The sequence below is a fragment of the Hyperolius riggenbachi genome, chromosome 2, assembly GCF_040937935.1.
Source record: "Hyperolius riggenbachi isolate aHypRig1 chromosome 2, aHypRig1.pri, whole genome shotgun sequence".
NCBI classification, from domain to species: Eukaryota; Metazoa; Chordata; class Amphibia; order Anura; family Hyperoliidae; genus Hyperolius; species Hyperolius riggenbachi.
Window position 1 is genome coordinate 473,424,114 of NC_090647.1, and position 21,969 is coordinate 473,446,082.

Sequence of the window (21,969 nt, forward strand, 5' to 3'; positions counted from 1 at the left end):
ACAGATATAATCTAGCCTGCTTGACTAAAAATGTTTGGGATTGGGAGTCCGGCACAAACTACTTCTCTAATCTAGCCCTGGAAGGGGCGATAGCTGAACCCTGGTCAAGACAAGACACACAAAGACAAGACAAATAACATTTATATTGCGCTTTTCTCCTTGCGGACTCAAAGCGCCAGAGCAGAGCAGCAGCCACTAGGGCGCGCTCTATTGGCAGTAGCAGTGTAAGGGAGACTTGCCAAAGGTCTCCTACTGAATTAGTGCTGGCTTACTGAACAGGCAGAGCCGAGATTCGAACCCTGGTCTCCTGTGTCAGAGGCAGAGCCCGTAACCATTACACCATCAGCCAACTTGCATAAGATATATAGACAAGTTACTTGTTATAGTTAGTTTTTCATCTCGGATCCGCTTTAAATGACTGCCTTATTTTCCTAAAGGTGAGCCACATATGGTTTACCAGGTCCAATAGATTGCTCAGTTTTCAGAATCCCCAATTTTCCAGTGACCCCGTGTGTGGTCACTGACAGGTCTCTTACATGTGACCTTGGCAAAACTGCCAGTGAGAATTAAACGAAGCCACTTGCTTCGAGATGCCATCATAGCATGGAAAGAATTGTTCAAAATATTTGTTCTCCCATGAGAGTTGTGGGGCCTCCCTGACTTTCTCCCTGATATGATGCACAAAACATTTGTCCACCAGGAAAATAGGGGATTCTGAAAACTGAGCAATCTATTGGACCTGGTAAACCATATGTGGCTCACCTTTAGGAAAATAAGGCAGTCATTTAAAGCGGATCCGAGATGAAAAACTAACTAACAAGTAACTTGTCTATATATCTTATGCAAAGTTTAGATTTAGTTTACACAGCAAATCTAGCTGCAAACAGATTATGTGATACAATGACCGTAGCCATGTTGTTTCTAAACATTACAAACAGGCAAGATTATCTGCATCTTCTGTGAAAAAAACCTAATCCTCCCTCCTCCCCTCTGCCTCTGAAATCTCTGGCTAGTAATACCTCCCCCTTATCCTGCACAGACTGAGCGCCCATGAGCCCTTGCTCCTGCCAAGACTCTCTGAAAAACTGCGGGGGAGGCTTGTTTAGTTTATAGGGAATTAGAGTATTAAAACAAAAACAAAAAAGTATTTGGCTTGAGGAATGCCCTATAAACAATAGGAAAGGAACACAATTATGCAATGAGTAAAAGTTAATCTCGGATCCACTTTAAACGAAGCCACTTGCTTCAAGATGTCGTCATAGCATGGAAAGAATTACTCAAAATATTTGTTCTCCCATGAGAGTTGTGGGGTCTCCCTGACTTTCCCCCTGATATGATGCAAAAAACATTTGCTCACTGGGAAAATAGGGTATTCTGAAAACTGAGCAATCTATTGGACCTGGTAGACCACATGTGGCTCACCTTTAGGGAATTAACCTCCCTGGCGGTATGGACGAGCTGAGTTCGTCCAGCAAAAACTTGCAAAAAACGTTAATGACGAGCTGAGCTCGTCCATGCCGACAGGGAGATTTCCTGTTTCTCTGCCCCGCCGGCTGCATTTTTTTCTTATCAGAGGGATTCCCCAGGATGGCTGGATGCCTGACTGCACGCTGTGGGTAGCGATCTGTGCTACCCACAGCGTGCAGAACAAGCATCCAGCCACCCTAGGGAATCCCTGGGCAGCCAGCGGGGCAGAGAATGTGCGGGGGATCCCCCTTGTATGTGGAGGCTGTGCTGGCGGGGGATCCCCCTCTGTGCGGGCGGGGGGAACCCCTTTATATGGTGGCTGTTGCGGGCGGGGGGATCCCCCTCTGTGTGGGTGGGGGATCCCCCTTCTATTGTGGCTGTTGCGGGCGGCCTATCCCCCTCCTCCCCCTCCCTCCCGATGTCCCCCCTCCCGATCTCCTCCCCCCCCCCCCCCCCCCTCTCTAAGCCCATTGAGTAAATAGATTTACTCACCGAGGGCTTTCTCCAGCGACGGCAGCAGCACTTCCTCCTCCATCTCCGAAGTCCCGGTCTCTGTACAGTTACATTACGAGGCTTGGTGACGTCACCAAGTCTCGTAATGTAACTGTACAGAGAACGAGACTTCGGAGATGGAGGAGGAAGTGCTGCTGCCGTCGCTGGAGAAAGCCCTCGGTGAGTAAATCTATTTACTCAATGGGCTTAGAGAGGGGGGGGGGGAGGAGATCGGGAGGGGGACATCGGGAAGGAGGGGGAGAAGGGGGATAGGCCGCCTGCAACAGAAACAATAGAAGGGGGATCCCCCCACCCGCACAGAGGGGGATCCCCCCGCCCGCAAAAGCCACAATAGAAGGAGGATCCCCCCACCCGCACAGAGGGGGATCCCCCGCCAGCACAGCCTCCACATACAAGGGGGATCCCCCGCACATTCTCTGCCCCGCTGGCTGCCCAGGGATTCCCTAGGGTGGCTGGATGCTTGTTCTGCACGCTGTGGGTAGCACAGATCGCTACCCACAGCGTGCTGGGGGGGGGGGGGAGGATCGGGAGGGGGACATCTGGCTACCTATAAATCTGGCTAAACACCTGGCTCACTATATACCTGGCTAAACATCTGGCTCGCTATATACCTGGCTAAACATCTGGCCCGCTATATACCTGGCTAAACACCTGGCTCACTATATACCTGGCTAACTATACTTGGCTAACTATACCTGGCTGCACATCTTCTACCTATACATCTGGGTCTTATACTCACCATTGGCATGCTGATCCCTCGTCGCGTACCTCTGATAGCTTCCCCAGTGTCTTCTTCCATGTCCCTTGGCGGATTTTGCTTCTTCCTCAGCGATCACATGTCCCCCGTTGATCGGCGTTGATGACACCAGGGTCACACAGCGTCATCAACATCTTGCAGAAAACACTTTTTTTTTTTTAAATTGAATTCAATACAATAATCTGTATTAAATTTAATATTAAAAAAAAATTGGTTGCAAAAAAAATGGTTGCAAATTATTGGAAATTAATTGAAACACTTTTTGCACGGAAATCCTGGGGAAACTGAACGCCAGGGTGGTTAAGCCAGTCATTTAACCTGCCTATTTCGCATTACCTAATTTTATGCACAAGTTAGGTCACATGTATGTAGGTGCCTGACTCATATTAGTACTATATCTACCCCGACCCCATTTGACCACTTTTTCGTTTCAAAACTTTTTTTTTTTAATTAGGTAGCATAGAACTGTTACAAACAATGCGCAGTAAAATAGGCCCAAGTGGCCATAATGCTTATATAAGACAAACAGGAAAAGCATAACCATTGTGTGCCAATTTGACAGCAACATCAGAGTAAGCAAGACTCAAACTACCCCAATCTTTATGATCTAGAGCATAAACAATAAAATTCAGAAACAAACATAACCTGATAACTGCCTGTGTTGTACTTGGCCAAGAAAAAGGGGGGTAAAAAAATAATAAACCCAAACAAGCTCACACCATTTTTAAAGCCTGGTAAGGAGAGGCAGTCCCTATTACAACTGCCAACAGTGCTAGTAAAGATACAGCTGGAACCCAAAGCGAAGAATCTTACAGCACCACGCTGTACTTTATAGCACTTTGTTGGGTAGAAAACAGAGAACAGAGAGATAGCCATGACCAGCGACACACTGTTTTGGAAGGTCGTTCCTCTTTCAAGCTGAATTGGCTCTCTTATTTATACTTTAAAGCATGGGAGAAGGGTCTTCCCAGACCAGCAGATTGGGGAGGAGAATGTTGAGGGGAATAATTGCCCGAGGCAGCTAAAACTGAACGATAGAGGGAGTTGCACCTCCTCTTCCTGTATAAAGCCAAGTTTGACTTCAACATAAAATATGCCTCTCCACCAGCCTACTACAATTGGTGCCCCAAATACAAGCAATTGTATGCTGATCTGATGCACTGTGTATGGAACTGTCCAGCCCCTAAAGTTCTGGAAAGAAGTGGAAAGACTGCTTACAAAATTATGCAAAAAACAATCATCATCTGACCCGATACTGTTCCTTTACCATTATGAGGATCTCTCTCCCGGACCAAGCCAGAAGGGAGCAGGTTGCAAAGCTAAAGGACATTGGTTACCTCATGCTGATGGCAGCACGTAAGGCAAAAGGGAACCAGAGAGGATGCAATATACATACCTGGGGCTTCCTCCAGCCCCATACGCACGGATCGCTCCCACGCCGCAGTCCTCCTCTGCCTGGAACCGCCGCCACCGGGTCCCGTCATTGCCGCGAGTCGGCAAGTCGGCCGGCGGACGCGGCCAATTCTCCGCATCACCGGGTTCTCTCCCCATACTGATACGCATGTGGCCGCTAACTGCGCAGCCGCATGCGTACATGTATGGAGGGAGCCCCTGTGATGCGGACAATTGGCCGCGTCCGCCGGAAGTGACGGGCCCGGTACCGGCGGATCCAGGAAGCTGAGGACGGCGGCGTGGGAGCGATTCAGGCTTATGGGGCTGGAAGAAGCCCCAGGTATGTATAAAATCTTTTTCTTTTTCCACCCCCCGTTCCTCTCTGGTTCCCTTTAACAGATGGATATATATGCTACAGCTCCAACTATTACAGATGTTCATGATAAGCTATGCCAACTGATGCAAATGGATAAGCTGGATGCAACATACAACATCGATAAAGGGATCCAATAGTTTTTATTGTACGTGGAAGCCTTGGTGACTCCGAAACAGTTGAGAGTTCATGGAACCATTTCAGTACTCCAAATGGTACACAGTGATCACTAGGCAGGCTGGAAGTGTTCTGAACTACAATATTAATTGAGGCCTTCAGATTGCAAATAAGGCAGATACTGAGGTTAGCTTGACCTTGAGGGGAGAGCAAAATACAGGGAGGGATAATGAAAAGGGAGGGATGGGGGCGGGATTTACTTGTGTTTTTAGAGGATATGTGTGACTCAGCTCATGTTCTATAGTTTGGTAATATGTAACAGTTTTATTGCCTCACTGGAGGGCTGCGACCCCCAGGCATGCAAATTGTATGCTGTCTCTTGTCACATAATGCCTTTGATGATGGAAAAAAAAATGGAAAGACTGAGAAAACTAAATACAATTTTATTTTATTTTATTTTTTCAAAAAAATCTTACCAAAGATTGAGTATCTATCTCATTGTCAAGTTTGAAGTGATATTCTTGGATGAAACGCCACGGTAACAGACAAAATTAAAGTAATTCATCCATAAAGAAATGATGTATTTAGATTACCTATCCTATTTTAAGGCTGCTTTCTCAGTAAGACGTTACAGGCGCACGTTAGTGCAGCCTGTAACGCAGCCTAACTCACAGCAATGAAAACTAAATGGGCTGTTCACAGTGCCCACGTTGCGTTACATTGTAACGCAGCACGTTTAAACAAAGTGCTGCATGCTGTACGTTACAAGCGGCTAAGCCGTGGTAGACTGTTTGCACATGCTTAGTAATGTTGGAGGAGGAGGTCTCCCCTCCTCCTCCGCGGCCAGCCACATGGCTAATTAATATTCACTGCACTGTGTTTACTTCCTGGAGCGGCCGCTTTGTGCGGCGATTGGCTGGCGGGACCACGTGATGCCGCATGCGTCCAAGAGTACGCATCATGACATCACGGACGCATGAAGAGCTGCATAACGCGGCTCAATCTGACGTCCAACTTCAACCCCACTATGCGTTGCGTTAGGGGCACGTTATGCGACCTTAACGTGTCAGCTAACGCAACGTCTTAGTGGGAAAGTAACCTAAGTGTTCACTGTCAGATTTAGGGCTCTTCCACACTAGGACATTGCGTTTGATGCGACGTTATGGTTGCACAACGTGCCCCTAACGCAACGCATGTCACTTTTGAAGTGTGATGTTAAATTGCCCTGCATTATGTGTCTCGCGGTGCGCCGTTTTCATTACATACTGATAGAACGAAAACTGCGCATGCGTCACATTTAAAAAAAAAAAAAAAAAAAAATCAAAAACATTACTGAGCACGTGCAAACAGTCCAACTTGGCTAATAACGCAGAGAACGCACAGCATGCAGCACATTCTAAATATTGCTACACGTTACACACAACGCAACGTGAGCACTGTGAATGTCACACATACTTTGTGTTGCTGTGCGTTGATCTGCATTATTACTTTTTATAACGTGCGACCTTAACGTCACACTGTGAAAGAGCCCTTAAGAGAAATGTGTTTCTCTGTGATGCCAAAAGTAAAATCACTTTTATTCATTTTTTTTTTTTTTTTTTTTTTTTTTTTTTTTTTTTACTCAGCTCAATGTTAATTTGTTTTTATTTACAGATTACTGTCCCTCCCACAGCAAACATCACCTAGATAACAGGGATGGGCTCACTGGTAATGACAAGTCCGCAAGGACCCGAATTCGTAGTTAAAATGAGCCTTAATTGCCGCAGCTGTGTGATGAGGGGTTATTTACCCACAATTCCGCCATCCTGCCTGCGCTCCAAATAGCTTGCACGTGCCCTATTGAATGCTTTGCAAGCCTCACCACGGCGCACTTCCTTCTTCCGGCTTGAAGGAGGACGTTCGCGTAGTGAGGCTTGCAACGCGTTCAATAGGACGCATGCAAGCTGTTTGGAGCGCAGGCAGGACGGCGGAATTGTGGGACATAACCCCTCATCAACCAGCCGCACAACTGCGGCAATTAAGGCTCATTTTAATTACGAATTTGAGTCCCCCTAAGCCCATCCCTGCTAAATAACAGGCTTACATCACTGTGCACTGTAAAGAGAGGGGACTTAATTACCTTCCGATAATAGTGTCGCTTAGCTTATCCGAAATGGGAAGTTTCTGATATTTGCAGTTTGATATGAGCTTGTTACTGTAGCTAAATAAAAGAAAAAAAAATCCTGTTGGCTCAGCACAGTTCATCAAAGGCACACATACCAGGTAAAAATAAATAAAATAGGGGACATATAGGGACCTATTTTAGAAAAAAGAGTTTACATATATATATTTCGGAATTCGGGCACTATTTGTAGACAATTTTTTTTATTTTTGGATCTTACACCTCCCTTTAAAGCCTTTATCCATACCAAAGTCCACTTTTTTGTTTTCTACAAAATATTTGACACTTTTCCATCATCCTGTCGCAGGTACCTCCTGTTTATGAAGTTGGCTGCCATGCAGCTGATGCAGCAGAAGAACTCCTCACAGGAGAATGCCAGTGCCCTTGAAAATGGAGATTCTTCCGCCTCATCCGAGTCATCTGCCAAAAGTGAGCCTCAGGAAGGCAGCCCACCTGAGGACAAGACCGGGAACAGCATAGATGGGGAGTCCCAGGTCAAAGAGCTGGCTGACACCGTGGCTTCTAATGATGCAGGTACTCCTAGAAATGTGGCTGCAAACTCTATAATCTGTTCTTCATCTTGGTACATTTAGTGGATTTTGCAGCTTTCGGCATTCAAGGAATATACTAAAGGTTTTTATATTAATAAGCTCTAGGGAATGGATGTGATGAGCTTTTCATATGTTTGCAGTAAACAAGCAATTTCTGCAATTTCCCAGGCTGGTTTGGAATACATGGTCATTGATACATATGCATAAAGGAGCATTATGTATATGACTAATATGTACTCTTCATCTTCCTACAGATGGTATTTGACTGTTTTGAAAAAAAAATGCTGATATTCTATATAAAATTTTAATTTTATCTTCCAGTGGATGTAAAGAGCCGGGAGGTGATCAGAAAAGCATGTCAAGCTGTCAGCTCAATCAGTGAAACGTCGTTTGATATCCGCTTCAACCCGGACATTTTCTCCCCAGGTACAAAGTGTGCTAGAAGGGATTTCTAAAATAAGAGTTGTAGTTGTTAGGGGGACTAGTGACATACACCTAAAGTGAGAGGGATATGGGAGTTGCTATATTTCAAACAATACCAGTTAATCTCTTTTGCTGCCGTAGTGTCTGCATCACACCCTGAAACAAGCACGTGGCTAATCCAGTCAGAGGCCCAGTGCACACCGAGCAGATTTGGATGCGATCCGCCGGCCGCAACCGCCTGTAAATCCGCTTGGCTATTGTATTTAAATGGGCTGGTGCACACCGGCTGTGTAAGGTTTTTAGCAAACTGCAAACGTGCCTCCTGCTGCACGTTTGCGGTTTGCTAAAAACCTCAAACCGCCGGTGTGCACCAGCCCATTGAAATACAATAGCCAAGCGGATTTACAGGCGGATGCGGCTAGCGGATCGCATCCAAATCCGCTCGGTGTGCACTGGGCCAAATCTCTGCAATCCGCACCAAAAACTGCTAGCGTTTTGTGGATCGGCTAGCGGTTTTGGTGTGCACTGGGCCAGACTTCTGGCAGAAACATCTGATCTGCACGTTTGTTCATGGTTAAAGGCATTGGAGACAGAGGATCAGCAGGACAGCCAGGCAATTTGCGTTGTTTAATCCCTTGTCAACCTCTCCATGGCAATTGGCGTGAATGCGGCAGCAGCCCCAGGACCACTCCAAGCCAATTGGTGTGAAGTCCTAGGGCGGGGTTTTGCAGGAGATTGCGCACGCCGATGCGCGCGCATCTCTGCTTGAATGACGGAGCTCTGCCGGGGCATCCTCCAGCCCCATGCACACGGGTCGCTCTCAGGCTGCCGTCCTCCGTCTTCTCCTTCATCTCTACCGGGTCCCGTAACTCCCTCCAGTCGCGGCCAGCAAGAGAAGTGCGCTCTTTACATATCTTTCCAGCAGCCACTGGAGAGATATGTAGAGGGTGCACGTCTCTTGCGCAGACTGGACGCGACTGGAGGAAGTTACGGGCCCCGGTACAGAAGATGGAGAAGACTGAGGATGGGGGCGTGGGAGCGATCCGTGCGCATGGGGCTGGAGGAAGCCCCAGGTATGTATAAAACGGTTACTGTCATTCAGCTCTGGTTTCCTTTGACACGTAACAGATTTTAAAAAAAATGGATACTGTAGTTGCTTCACTAGTAGATACCAAATTTCAGTTTAACGGTACAGAAGATGGAGAAGACTGAGGATGGGGGCGTGGGAGCGATCCGTGCGCATGGGGCTGGAGGAAGCCCCAGGTATGTATAAAACTGTTACGTGTCAAAGGAAACCAGAGCTGAATGACAGTAACAGATTTTAAAAAAAATGGATACTGTAGTTGCTTCACTAGTAGATACCAAATTTCAGTTTAGCGAATGGCCGAGTTCCAGCAGAATGTAGAGACACTCAGCAGAGCACATTTCCCCTGGACATCTTACAGAAATACATTGGGGTCACCAGTGCAGCCACTCAATCTCTTCCACATGTCCGAGGAGAACACAGCATAGAGAAATTTCTAAAGCCTCTTGACTGAAAGATTTGAATCCAGTCAACCCAATGCGTACCCGTCTGTTTGTTTTCCCCACAGGTGTGAGATTTCCGGAGTCCGTACAGGCAGAGGTGCAGAACCAGAAGCAGTTATTGAAGGACGCTGCAGCGTTTGTTCTGACCTGTCAGATTCCATGTTTGGTAAGAACGTGCTAACAGAGTGTGCTGGTTATAAGCTAATTTAAACATAAGCTACCTTACATTTATATTTGGTTTAGCGCACTATAACAATCATCATTATTTTATTGATTATACTTTAGTGTGGTTTCTCTAGTCCGGGGTTGTCAAACTCAGTCACGTAAGGGGCCAAAATCTAAAACATAGTCTGTCTTATTGAACAGTCTCAAACTAAGTGGTGTAACTATAGCAACCGGTCGGGTGGCTGCTCCTTCCCCTTTTGCAGTGTAGCGCAGTGGAGCAGTTTAATATTTACCCGCTCTGGACAGGAAGGCTATAGTCTTTCTTTTGCTGCTTACAGGGATGTACAGTCAGGTCCATAAGTATTAAAGACATCGACACAATTCTAGCATTTTTGGCTCTGTACACAACCACGTTGTATTCACAACCAAGTACCTCTGGGTGTTTCAAGTCCTACTCCATAGAGCCACATTAATCCATGCCATGTACTGATGAGGATCAACCAATCCAAAACAGTCTGTATGCATGTTGGATCATTATGGCTCTGTACAGATAACAAGCTGACACATCATTGCATTCCAGCAGATCTGGAAGTGTGTTTAGCTTCCAAGGACAACAATAGTTGATTTGCATATTTCAGCAGTAATGCATTGTGGGAGACATCTCGGAGCTCACTCCAACCCGAATTATCACAAATACTTTGTTTTAAGAAAACAAACTTTTGTTTTCCTTAAATCTTTTGTTCTACCCATTTTGACGTGAACTCCCATGATAATTACGTCGTCCGAAGCAGAGCATTCCTTATACAATCAAATCTGCGATATTACAACACTCTACTTCACTAGTGGATTGGTTTACTTTCAAATAAGGTGTCTCTAATTTTTTGGCCCATTCAGTGTATGAGATTATTGTAAAATACACCTTGTGTTTCATTATAAGAATTAAAGCTAAAGCATACTTGAGGTCTGTTAACCTGTTGCTATGTTTTTTAAATGTTGCCCTTATTCTCCTGCAAGCCGATTATCGCCCACACAGCACTCTTCCAGTTTGCCAGTAATTGTGTCTTTGGCTGGCGGATCAGAATGGGCATCCTGGTCTCTTTCCCTGACCCCTCCCAATGCTTATTATGTTATTATACCTCTTGTTAAAGTAACTTGTACTAGCAGTTGTGGCTTCTTCTTAACTAATGTCTCTGTGTGAATGGGGGATTATAGTCATAGCAATAAATGAGTAGTAATGTTGTATAATTATCTTTGTTTTACAGATAAAAGATTGCCTTGATCACACTGTAGTTCCCATGGATGGAGCCACATTGGCTGAAGCTATGCATCAGAGAGGAATTAACATGCGCTACTTGGGAAAAGTCATAGATATTGTCAACAAATTTCCTGTCCCAACCCAGTTAGATCACGTCTATGTAAGTAATACCACAATCCACATCTACAGCTGTCTCTGTGGCTGGATAGTGTACTGGTTAAGGGCTCTGCCTCTGACACAGGAGACCAGGGTTCGAATCTCGGCTCTGCCTGTTCAGAAAGCCAAAAACTATTCAGTAATTGGGTAAAACTCCCTAACACTGCTGCTGCCTATAGAGTGTGTCCTAGTGGCTGAAGTTCTGGTGGTTTGAGTCTGTCTTGTCTACAGAGGTCAGGAAAGCAGAGCCTTATGGCACTGCTCTCATTTGAGTGATGTTATAGCACAATGTTTTTATTATTGGACTAGGGATCCAGAATAGGGGCTGATCAGTGGCCTGGAGACACAAAGGGGATGAAAAGCAGAGTGCTGATTATGCCTAATGTGAAGACAACCTACTTTGACCTGTATGTAGCTTTGGGCTACTGTGAAGTGGTTTCACAGCGAAGCGGTTGGACCAGCAGACAACAGTCTCAGCATTGCTGGTGTACAGGAGATATAAGCTACTAGTAAAAAGTGCAATAGGCAGCTGAGGGTAGTGGATCAAAATTGGACTATAACTGCATAGTTGATCTGAGGAACTTAGTATCCAAAATATTTCTTGTTCTTCTCTCTGGGTGTCATGTTACTCCCTTAATCTACTATTTTGAAACACTTCATCCATACATGAAAAGGAGATTAAAAGAGAAAATATAAGAAACTGACTTACCTGTAAAGGCCCATACACACGGCATACAAATGTCTCTCAAGATGGGAGACTGAGGACAGTTTGTGCAACAATTGCTCCTTGTGTATGCAGCAAGAGACTGTCTGCAGACAAGCCCTAGCACGAGATATCAAACCGTTCAATACCTCACAACTTTTGTAGTGCAAACCATCTTGCAATTTAGAGTTGTGTTGTGTGTACAAATGTCGATGGACAGCTTGGAAGCAGACGATGATGATCCCTTTACAAGTCTGTGGCAGACTGCTTCTGTTGTAAGTTGTTGCGTCTGTACAATTGTTGCTGGTGCGAATTGTCTCAAAACTGTACGCTGCAATCTTCTGTCTTTAGTTCCTGGCTCACAGCTACACATTTGTATGCCGTCTGTATGTACCCTAAGGGCCCGTTTCCACTAGTGCGGTGCGGAATCGCCGCATATCACCGCTGACAAAATCGCATGCGGATGCGATTCCGCATGCGTTTTTTGCCGCGATTTCGCATGCGATTTCGCATAGGCAGGGTATATGCGATTTTAACCATGTCACTGCCTGTGTCAATTTACATTACTTTCAATGCGAAATCGCGGCAAAAAACGCATGCAAAAACGCATGCGATTTCCCTATTAAATACATTGCCTGCGATTCGCCTGCATTCCACACGCAGGCGAATTCTGCAGGGTCTACCGTGCAGAAAAATCCTGCACATAAAAACGCAAATGAAAACTGACAAGTGGAAACAGTCCCATCCACTTGTATTGCCTATGCGAATCCGCATGCGTTGTCTGCATGCAAATTCGCGCTAGTGGAAACGGGCCCTTAGGCTTTGCCCTCATAAATAGATCCCCTTGATTCACAAAGATGCATAAGGTGAGAAGCAGGAGGGGAGGCTCGTCCTATTGGCTCTCTGCTGTCTGTCAATGCTGTTTTATGCTATTTGCTAGCTTCTGACAGATAGGAGCCGGAGGTAAATGCCGAACATCCCTCTTGGCTTTACTGCATGTTCTAATCTTTGTGAATTGACATTTACTGACGTGTTGAGGTATTTACTGTACTGTTCGGTAACTTCAGCTTGCCATGCTGTAACAGCCTTAGTGAATTAACATTTCACTATAGGTGCCCATTAATAGTACTTGTTTTTTTTTTTTTTTTTTATCAGATTTGACGCAATATGAACGATCATAACTAATCGAAAGGAAATGATCGGTTGTTTCCATTAAAAGAATGATTTGAGGTTTTACAATCCAATTCGTTCATAAATTCCAACTTTCGGATCAATAATTATTTCCTTTTCCAATCAACCACAGTTTTCTATAAAATTTGATCATAAAAAGTGCATTCAAAGTTCGATGCTGAAAAAAAAAAAAAATGGTACCATTAATGGTTGCCTTAAAGAGACACAGAGCTGAGTCTAACTGCTGTTTTTTCACTTACCCGGGGCCTCCTCCAGCCCAAAAAGCATGGATGTGTCCCTCGCCGTACTCCTGCAATCTCCCGTTCAGCCACCGTCAACTCCCTGTACGCGGCTCAGTCGGACTCGGCCTCGGCGATGTCAGTCGGGGCCTTTTGCGCTTGTGCGGAAGGTCCGCTCATGCGCAGAAGGTCCGCCGCTGACGTCGCTGAGCTGCTTACCAGGGCTCACCGCGGCTGAATGGATATCGCAATAGAACGACGAGGGACACAGCCATGCTTATGGGGATGGAGGAAGCCCCAGGTAAGAGCCTGTTTCCACTACACGTAGAATGGGTGCAGAAAAAACTGACTCCAATGAATGCCTATGGGAAAATACGCATCAGAAAAATCTGCGTTTAGTGGAAACAGGCCCATAGGCATTCATTGGAGTCAGTTTTTTTGCATCCATTCTGCATCCAATCTGCATTTAGTGGAAACAGGCCGTAAGTTAAAAACAGCAGTTAGACTGAGCTCTGAGTCTCTTTAAAAGTTCAGTAAAATCAACTGTTTTCTGCATTCCCACATGCAGTAATGCTTTGTGAGTTGTAGCCATTGTCATGATGGTACACTACTGATTGCGGAACATGAGAGGAACATGGAGGCTGCATTTACTAACCACTGCTACCCTCTTTCCCTGAAAATAAGCCCGAGCTGGAATTTTGAGCATGTTTGAAATATAAGCCCTTCCCCAAAAATGAGCCCTAGCGAAAGTTAGAGGAAGAAGAGGCGGCCAGCAAGCAGGGACACTGTGTTGCAGTGCCGATCGAGCACCGGTCCTGTCATCCCAGCACACAGCAAGGTTATCGGCTATATGCAGGGATGACAGGACCGGTGCCTGATCAGTACAAACTCCAGGAACAGCACAGTACAAAGGAACAGGAAACGTTCTGCTGAGATACTTCCTGATAGAAATATAAGACATCCCCTAAAAATAAGCCCTAGCACATCTATTGGAGCAAAAAATAATATAAGGTACTGCCTTATTTTCAGGGAAACGCAGTAATACTTGTACCTTTGCTGTCATGATGTGGATCCTCTGACTTTCATCATTTCTCCTAGAATGGCTATACAGATCAGGTACACTGCTGCCACTGGCTGAATGCAGGTCAACAGCTCAAAGCACTAAAACCAATAGATAAGCCTCAGAACCAGCAGCTGCGTATTACTAAAGAATAAACAAAGATTGCATGATCCATGTTTACCCTTTAAAGTGGTCTGAAACACTGACATAACATTCAATAACAATGTGTGTTCCTACTTTTTGATACCCATACAGTTACCATATATGCTTTTGTGCCCAAGTAATAATGTCTGTTTACAAATTCCTAAAGTACAGTTTATCTGCTCTGAAAGCTGCCATTGCATTTTATTCAAGATGCTTTTTATTCTATATTAAAATCTTCTATTGAGCTGCTCTGAAGTGTGTGTGAATGCTTGAAGCAGAGAGAGCTAGTTTTCAGTTGTTACACAAAATGTAACAACTGAGGAATGTAAACAAAAGATACTATTATCTCCACTTCTGATCGGATCCTAAGCTGAAGGGGCTTTCCATGGCAGGACAAAGTGTTGTGTTTAACTGTTTAAATGCTATTCTGCTACATTTTGTTTTTATGATAGTAGCTTTAAAGCTATAAGGAGTCTTCTAGAGCAAAAAAGAAATGCTGAGTATCAGACCACTTTAAGCAGGAAAGATTTTAAACCGTTCTTACTAAATAGTACAGTGGGTAGAGCTCTCACCATGCAGCACTAGAGTCCCAGGATCAGTTTCCAGCCAAAAACATACTGCTAGGATAATTGGCTTACGTTTAATGCAGAATTAGCCTGATAACATGGAGTTTTAAGATTCTGTCTCCCAACTTTTTATTGACTGTATAGGTATGGACCTTCTTCTTGGCCCACAGTAATGTCGTCTGTGAGAAAACCACAACTGCTCCCACTGGTCACATTCAGCTTGCGTTGGTGGAAACTATACTAATGTAATATTCAGTTCAATCTGTAAGCCAAACGGTGGTATTTTCAGACTGCAGGGCTTTCTATCATTGTAGCTTGCATACAGAAGCTCTCTACCATAAATAAAGCCTTATCTCTCGAGCCTGGAGAGCTTGTTGCTGTGGCTCAGTGCTGCATAGCTTCAGTGAGTGATGAGGCTTCCAAGAGCAAACAAAATTAATTAACCCATTCATCCCTTAAAAAATACAAAGCTTGTTTATATAATTATTGGTGTGGCCAATCTATTGATGCAGAGGCGAAATGTTAATGATGGCTCTGCACTAAAAAGTCTGTAGCATGTTGCAAGGACATTAGATTGTGGCGTTTGCTGAGGGCTAGTTATTGTTCTGAATATTTTCACATTTTCTGTAAGTCCTACAGGAGATGTGTCATCACTACAGAGACATATATTAATGATCAGAGTAAATACTGCCAGAAGCTGACGTATATTCTCAGTAAGTGATATAGATGTATGATATAGATGTGCATGGTGTGATGCAGGGGCGTTCAGTACAATGTCACCCTGACCTCATATCCACCATGACTCAGCAAGGAAACTTATACCTCACTTCTGGTGGAGATCACTTCAAAGCTGCAGCCATTTAGGTGCGATCCATGGGCAACCAGGATCATTAGGGAGCCTTGCCCATAGACACCTTACTGTTTTATGTACTGGCATGAGGGTTCAAATCCTATATCAATGGCAACAGCCTTAACCAGTACCCTATCCAGCTATCTGAGAACTGCAGTAAACATGTCATACTGTACGTTTTTTGGGGATAAAAATGTGTTAAATATAAATGTTCTTTCTTTATTAGAAAATCTTAATCAGCGAAGTGATCACCAGATCTGCAAAGCACATCTTCAAGACGTATCTGCAGGTAAAGGGATGGAATGAGTGGGGGGACTTTGTTTATGCTGCTTTATGTTTCTGGAATAAGTCTTCATTGTAGCCGACTATGGCATGCTAGCTTTCCTATATTGTAGATGGGCTAATGCTAATAGGGTGTATGGTGCATGATTTCTCTGTATATTAGAAGAGCGAAAGGCTTTGAGGAGGCATTGTAAAACTCCACCTCATGCTGATTTGCACAGTTAGCCCATAAAGCCTCGTACACACGCTGAAATAAAGTCATTTCAAAACGTCCAACAAACAGATTTTGCCAAATGGTACGACCTATCTGGCTTGAGTGATGGTTATATAGCTCAGTATTAAACTGTAACAGGGTCCATAAGCAAATAGCTATGCACAGACACATTTTCATAGCCTGAGATGATCACAAACCTCTAGCGTCACCGTATAGTTTTCTTTTCTTAAGTATACTTAGAGGCCACCCTTACTACTCAGGTTACTGCACAGCTGTTATTAGAACTGGACATTTTGCATGGCAATGTCCTATCTAGTTCAATCATTGAGCTGTGCGGAGTCCAAATAAGGATTTCACTGCTTACATTCAGTGCAGCTGTCCTCCAGAAAAATCCCAAGGGCAGTGAATAATGTACGTTTTATTAACCTTTTTGGGCGATTGTAGTCTATTGTTTGGTCACACTGCTGTAGTAACTATCTGTTGGACAAGGAAACATATTTGACGGTTATCTCATGTAACTGTTTTGGGTAATATTTGTGGAACACTTGTATAACAATTGTTCAATCAGAAGGTGGTTTATAGAAACCAGCTTGCACTGGATACCTGTGTAGGGTCATGTGACTGGCGGTGTATCAAGTGCCATCGCAGTTTATCATAAAAGCTCTGTTTTAGTCAAGAGTCTAATCCTGTAAAGTACTCCCCATGAGTGTGTTTGAGGAGCCAGTTTACCCGCTGTGCAGATCTGCATTTTTTAAGAAATGGAAACTTTGGGTGGCCACACACTTATAGATTTGCAGCAGATTCGACCATCAGATAGATTTCTGTCTGTCAAGTCGAATCTGACAGGAAAGTATCTGATGTGTGCCACACACTAGAAACAGATTTCCAATAGATTTCAGAATGAAATCTATTGGAAGTTGATCTAAATGTATTATTGGATCATTAGATTTAATGCAACTGTATGGGCTATCGATCTGCTGCCAGCTGCAGATTGACCTAGATTGTCCAACCAGTCAGATCAAATCGATAAAAATCGGCCATAAATCGATAGGCTGATTCGATAGAATTGATTTCCTATCAATGGCTGAAATCAGCCAGTGCATGGGCCCCTTTTTGTGTGTGTGTGTGTGTATGGGCCCTGTGTGTGTGTTTCACTACAGGATCATTTTGTTCATGGATTAAGCCGTACAGTTTTGTTATTGCCTTGTGATTTTCTGTATTACTTCAGGCGTTTAGTATGTCTACACACTCTGATGAGAGCTTTGTCTTGTTTCCATACAGGGTGTAGAGCTGTCTGGTTTGTCTGCTGCCATTAGCCATTTTCTAAACTGCTTTCTCAGCTCCTTCCCCAACTCCGTAGCCCACCTCCCGGCCGATGAGCTGGTCTCCAAGAAAAAGAACAAGAAGCGCAAGAACAGGAACCTAAGTAGTGCTGACAACACAGCCTGGGCCAGTGTCACCCCGCAGGAACTGTGGAAGAACTTCTGCACTGAGGCCAAAGCCTACTTTGACTTTAGCATGGAATGGTGAGTTATACGTGCGCCCAGCATGAAGGGGTGGGTGTCTTATCTCCTGTCTAGGAAAGCCATGTGCTGTGTAAAGTAAAGTGTTGTGGATACATTCATTTATCAGGGGTTAAAACCCCAGTTCAGGAATAGACTTTATTATTTTATGCATGTAACAGAACATTAATTTAGCTTACACATGAAGCAAATTCTGTCAAAAAAAATGTTCACAGTTAGAAAGGACCAGTTCATAAACCCTAAGCAACCTATAGCTGTGTGCTGATTTTCATAGTGCTGGGTAAGCAGGAGAAAGAGCCTTTTCAGCTGAAGCAGTGCATCCCCACAATGTGCTTTGAGCTTGCTGGAACAGTAATTTGGGGCCTGCAAGGGAGTCCTTAGAAAAGGCCTATGCACTTGATTGGATGAGAGAGAAGAAATTACCTAAACAGGATGCTCCACTGCCATTACTCTGGGGTGGGGATGAAAAAATGTCTGCCAGGCCAGGGGCAACAAAGGAAGGCACAACTAGAACAGGGAGTGATGCCAATGGTTACGGTTACCCCATTAGTGGTAGTAAATTAGATGCTATAGTTCTGGCCAGCATGAAAATTTTATACCAGTTGTCATGGCTGCTTGTAAGTCATATCAATGTATGTGTAAAGTAGTGACAGGCGAACAAGCGGCACCATTACAATAGAGTTTCAATGCTCAATAAACTTGGCCAGATATGACAGTGTAACGAGTAACAGAGGCACCAACAAAGAATAAAAACGATTAAAATCCATTTAAAAGGAGGGAAGTGGGTGGTCTCGCCTCCCTCAGGTAAATTAATGACCGGACGAAATGAGCCGTTAATATAACCGTAACATTTATTTAAACCTCTCCCAAGTGTGCAACAAGTTTCACGGGCCACTATCCCGCTTCATCAGGCAATCAAGTTTGCAGAACACTGGGTGAAAAAAATAGAAGAAAAACAATGCTAGGGGACGCTTGGAACAAAACCATTGACACTATGCATTGGCATAACAGAAATTCACATTATCTGCAATAAATTGTCCTAATTGCTCTAACATCACTGTTAATCAACTGTACATCACTATTCAATGTGATTTTGTATAGAAAATGTCAACCTCGGTTGGTTTGTATTTATATAAACATGCATCATGTGATTACATACAGTTGTGGTTGCATAAGACATTGGTGCAACAAAACATGTGAACTTAAATGATAAAGCATCAAACCATGAGCCGGAATATATATGTGTACCCTGGCCTAAAAATGCAAGTGTACATATGCACTAAGTGCAGCCACATTATAGGCATAACAAACTGCTAATGTATGCTGGCATAAAGTGTTAAAGAGACTCTGTAACAAATTGTTTATCTTTATTTCTTCTATGCTATAAGTTCCTATGCCTTTTCTAATGTGGTCTGGCTTACTGCAGCTTTTCCTAATTGCACAGTAGCTGTGTTATCTCTGTTATATGATCTAATCTTCTCTCTATAGTCGGCACAGTCAGGCTGAGGCAGTCAGACTGGAATGTGCAGGGCTGCTTGTGATTAGCTAGAAGCTGTACACACCCCCTGCAGGCTCTGTGTGACTAACACACTCTGCTTAGCTGAGCCTATTAGAAGCTGGTTAGTTTGTTTGTAAACACTGCCTAAAACTGGCAATTACAAGCCAGGTTTGCAGCAGAGAATGGCAGAAACAGCACAGAGGGGACCAGGAGCACATAATGAATAGAATGGTATGCTTTTTATTGTAAGAATTTCAGAGTACAGATTCTCTTTAAATTGCATATGCACGGCGGCATGAAAATAAAAAGAAAACCATTGTTGCTTACCAATAGGAGGTCAATCTCTGGGCCAAGCGCCTCTGTAGGGGTCTGAGGCGTCCTGCAGGTCTGTTATATAGTTTAACTGGCACCAAACAAACTACATTTCTGGGAGGGTTTGTGTGCCCCGAAAACGTTGCACGCCCCTAATCACTTCTCGCGCTACAACGTGACGTCAGGGCAGCAGGATGCTGCTGGTAAAGCGGATGCGACGATAACGTTGCATACGCCCAAGAAAATGTAGTGCCATAGAGCATGCGCAATGGAGACGTGCGCCGCCGCCATATTTGGTTAGGGCAGATCCCGCACTGCGGGTTGCGCAAGCCCTGAAGTTGGGGGAATATGTGTAGGGGTCATAAGGGAGCTGATAATGATATAGAAACACAAGCACATTGGTCGCTCGCTTTGGTAATGAGTAGACCAATTAATTATAAGTGAGAATAAGGCCTAGTGCACACCAGAGCGGTTCTGCTGCGGTTTGCGATCCGCTTGCGGGTGCGGATCCGCTAGGATAATGTATTTCAATGGGCTGGTGCACACCAGAGCGGGAGGCGTTTTGCAGAAACGCATACTCCCGGGCTGCTGCAGATTTTGGATTGCGGATGCGTTTCTGCCTCAATGTTAAGTATAGGAAAAACGCAAACCGCTCTGAAAAACGGCACTTCAGAGCGGTTTGCCAGGCGTTTTTTGTTACAGTAGCTGTTCAGTAACAGCTTTACTGTAACAATACATGAAATCTACTACACCAAAAACGCTTCACAAAACCGCAAATTGCTAGCTGAAACGCTACAGAAAAAGAAGAAAAAGCGTTTCAAAATCTGCTAGCATTTTGTGGATCTGCTAGCGGTTTTTGGTGTGCACCAGGCCTGAGGGGGTAATGTAACCCTTCGCTCTATTATGCTGCCACCTGGCGGTGGTTGTTTTTAGAAACCAGCAACTTGTGAATACAAGGGCATATTTTTGCATTTTGGTGAAATTAGTGTATAATTTGGCCCAAATTGGTACCACCTGGAGATTTTTGATAGAACTGGAAACAAAGCAGAAACTTAAGAGACACATGAGGATGTATGCATCTATATATAAAAAGGAAATAATTTTTTTTTTGTTAATAAAATTGATAAAAATTCATAAACCAGGGTGTTAAAAACTATATAGACCGTGGCAGAGCAATAAAAAAACCATCACCTTCAAAAACAATATAGGTAGAGGTTGACATGTCAAATTTGAAATCATTAAATACAGGTATTAATATAACAGTAAAAACAAAGGTAATAGATCGTATTCTTGACAATAACTACATAAGGTGCGATAAGAGGACTATTTTAAAAAAAAAAAAATTAATGAAGTTTTTCAAGTACTTAATTGAGGCCCTCTGGAGTGAGGGTCCTCAATTTGTATCCAGTACATTTCTTTGTTCCTTATAACCTATATTTGGTGCCTGTATGGATTCTTTAAGAGTGATAGTCAGTGATTGTGGGTTGCCATCGTGATGGGTACTGAAGTGTCTGGATACACTATGAAGGGGGTATTGTTTGAGTATGTTCCTTTTATGTTGTCCTACTCTGTCCCGGACCAGTTGGGTTGTGTGTCCTACTTATTGTAGCTTGCAGGCATGAAATGAGGTAGATTACGTTTCTTGATGTACAGGTTATATTTTGTTTGATGGGGAATACAGTGTTGGTGATCGATTTGAAGTTCTGGGTGGTGCTAATGAACTGACAGGCTGTGCAAAGTAAATGGTTGCATGGGGAGGAACCCGGGTTATGGAGAAAGGTAGTCCTCATGTTCTGAGGATAAGAATGTCGAAATTTGCTGGGTGCTAGTAGTCTGCGGAGATTTGGAGCCCTTTTGAAGGGAAGTAGGGGGATTTTTGGTAATGTTAGTCTGGGGTGCGGATCTTGTGTCAATATTTCCCATTTATTCTGTAAGATTGAACGTATCTGTGTGTGTTGTTTACTGTAACCAGTAAGAAATCTGGGGAATGACATGGGATTAGTTGAATCATCCGTTTGGGTCGTGGTGACTGGGGCTATTGTTGCTTTATGTTTTGCATCTTTTATACTAATAATAATAATAATAATACGAACATTTATATAGAGCTTTTCTCCTGTCGGACTCAAAGCGCTCAAGAGCTGCAGCCACTGAGACGCGCTCAGGAGACCACCCTGCAGTGTTAGAGAGTCTTGCCTTGAACTCCTTACTGAATAGGTACTGACCCTAGCCTGGATTCGAACCCTGCTCTCCCATGTCAAAGGCAGTGCCCTTAACCAGTACTCTATTCAGCCATTTTATGAGCTTTTTAGGATAGCCTCGTTCTGAGAATATTTTCGTGAGAATGTTGGATTGGTTTTGGAATTCGGAGAAATCTGTACAATTGCGGAAGATTCTTCTGTATTGGCAATAGGGTGCGTTAGTGGTCCAGGGGCGGTGATGGAAACTGTCAAAATGTATATAATTGTTGGAGTCTACTGTTTTGAAGTGAGTTTTAGTTTTTATGGTGTTGTCGCTGATGTAGAGAACCTGATCAAGGAATTCAATGGATATG

General features: G+C 44.0%; 1 protein-coding gene across 1 annotated transcript in view; it reads left to right on the forward strand.

Moving 5' to 3' along the window:
- CLUH (clustered mitochondria homolog) overlaps positions 1-21,969 on the forward strand; it is a 116,917-nt gene that overhangs the window by 58,439 nt on the left and 36,509 nt on the right. The window contains exons 11-16 of the mRNA XM_068270236.1: positions 7,088-7,314; positions 7,653-7,757; positions 9,347-9,447; positions 10,709-10,861; positions 15,816-15,878; positions 17,367-17,611. Of these exons, the coding sequence (XP_068126337.1) occupies positions 7,088-7,314; positions 7,653-7,757; positions 9,347-9,447; positions 10,709-10,861; positions 15,816-15,878; positions 17,367-17,611 (894 nt within the window). The remainder of the gene's footprint in view (positions 1-7,087; positions 7,315-7,652; positions 7,758-9,346; positions 9,448-10,708; positions 10,862-15,815; positions 15,879-17,366; positions 17,612-21,969) is intronic.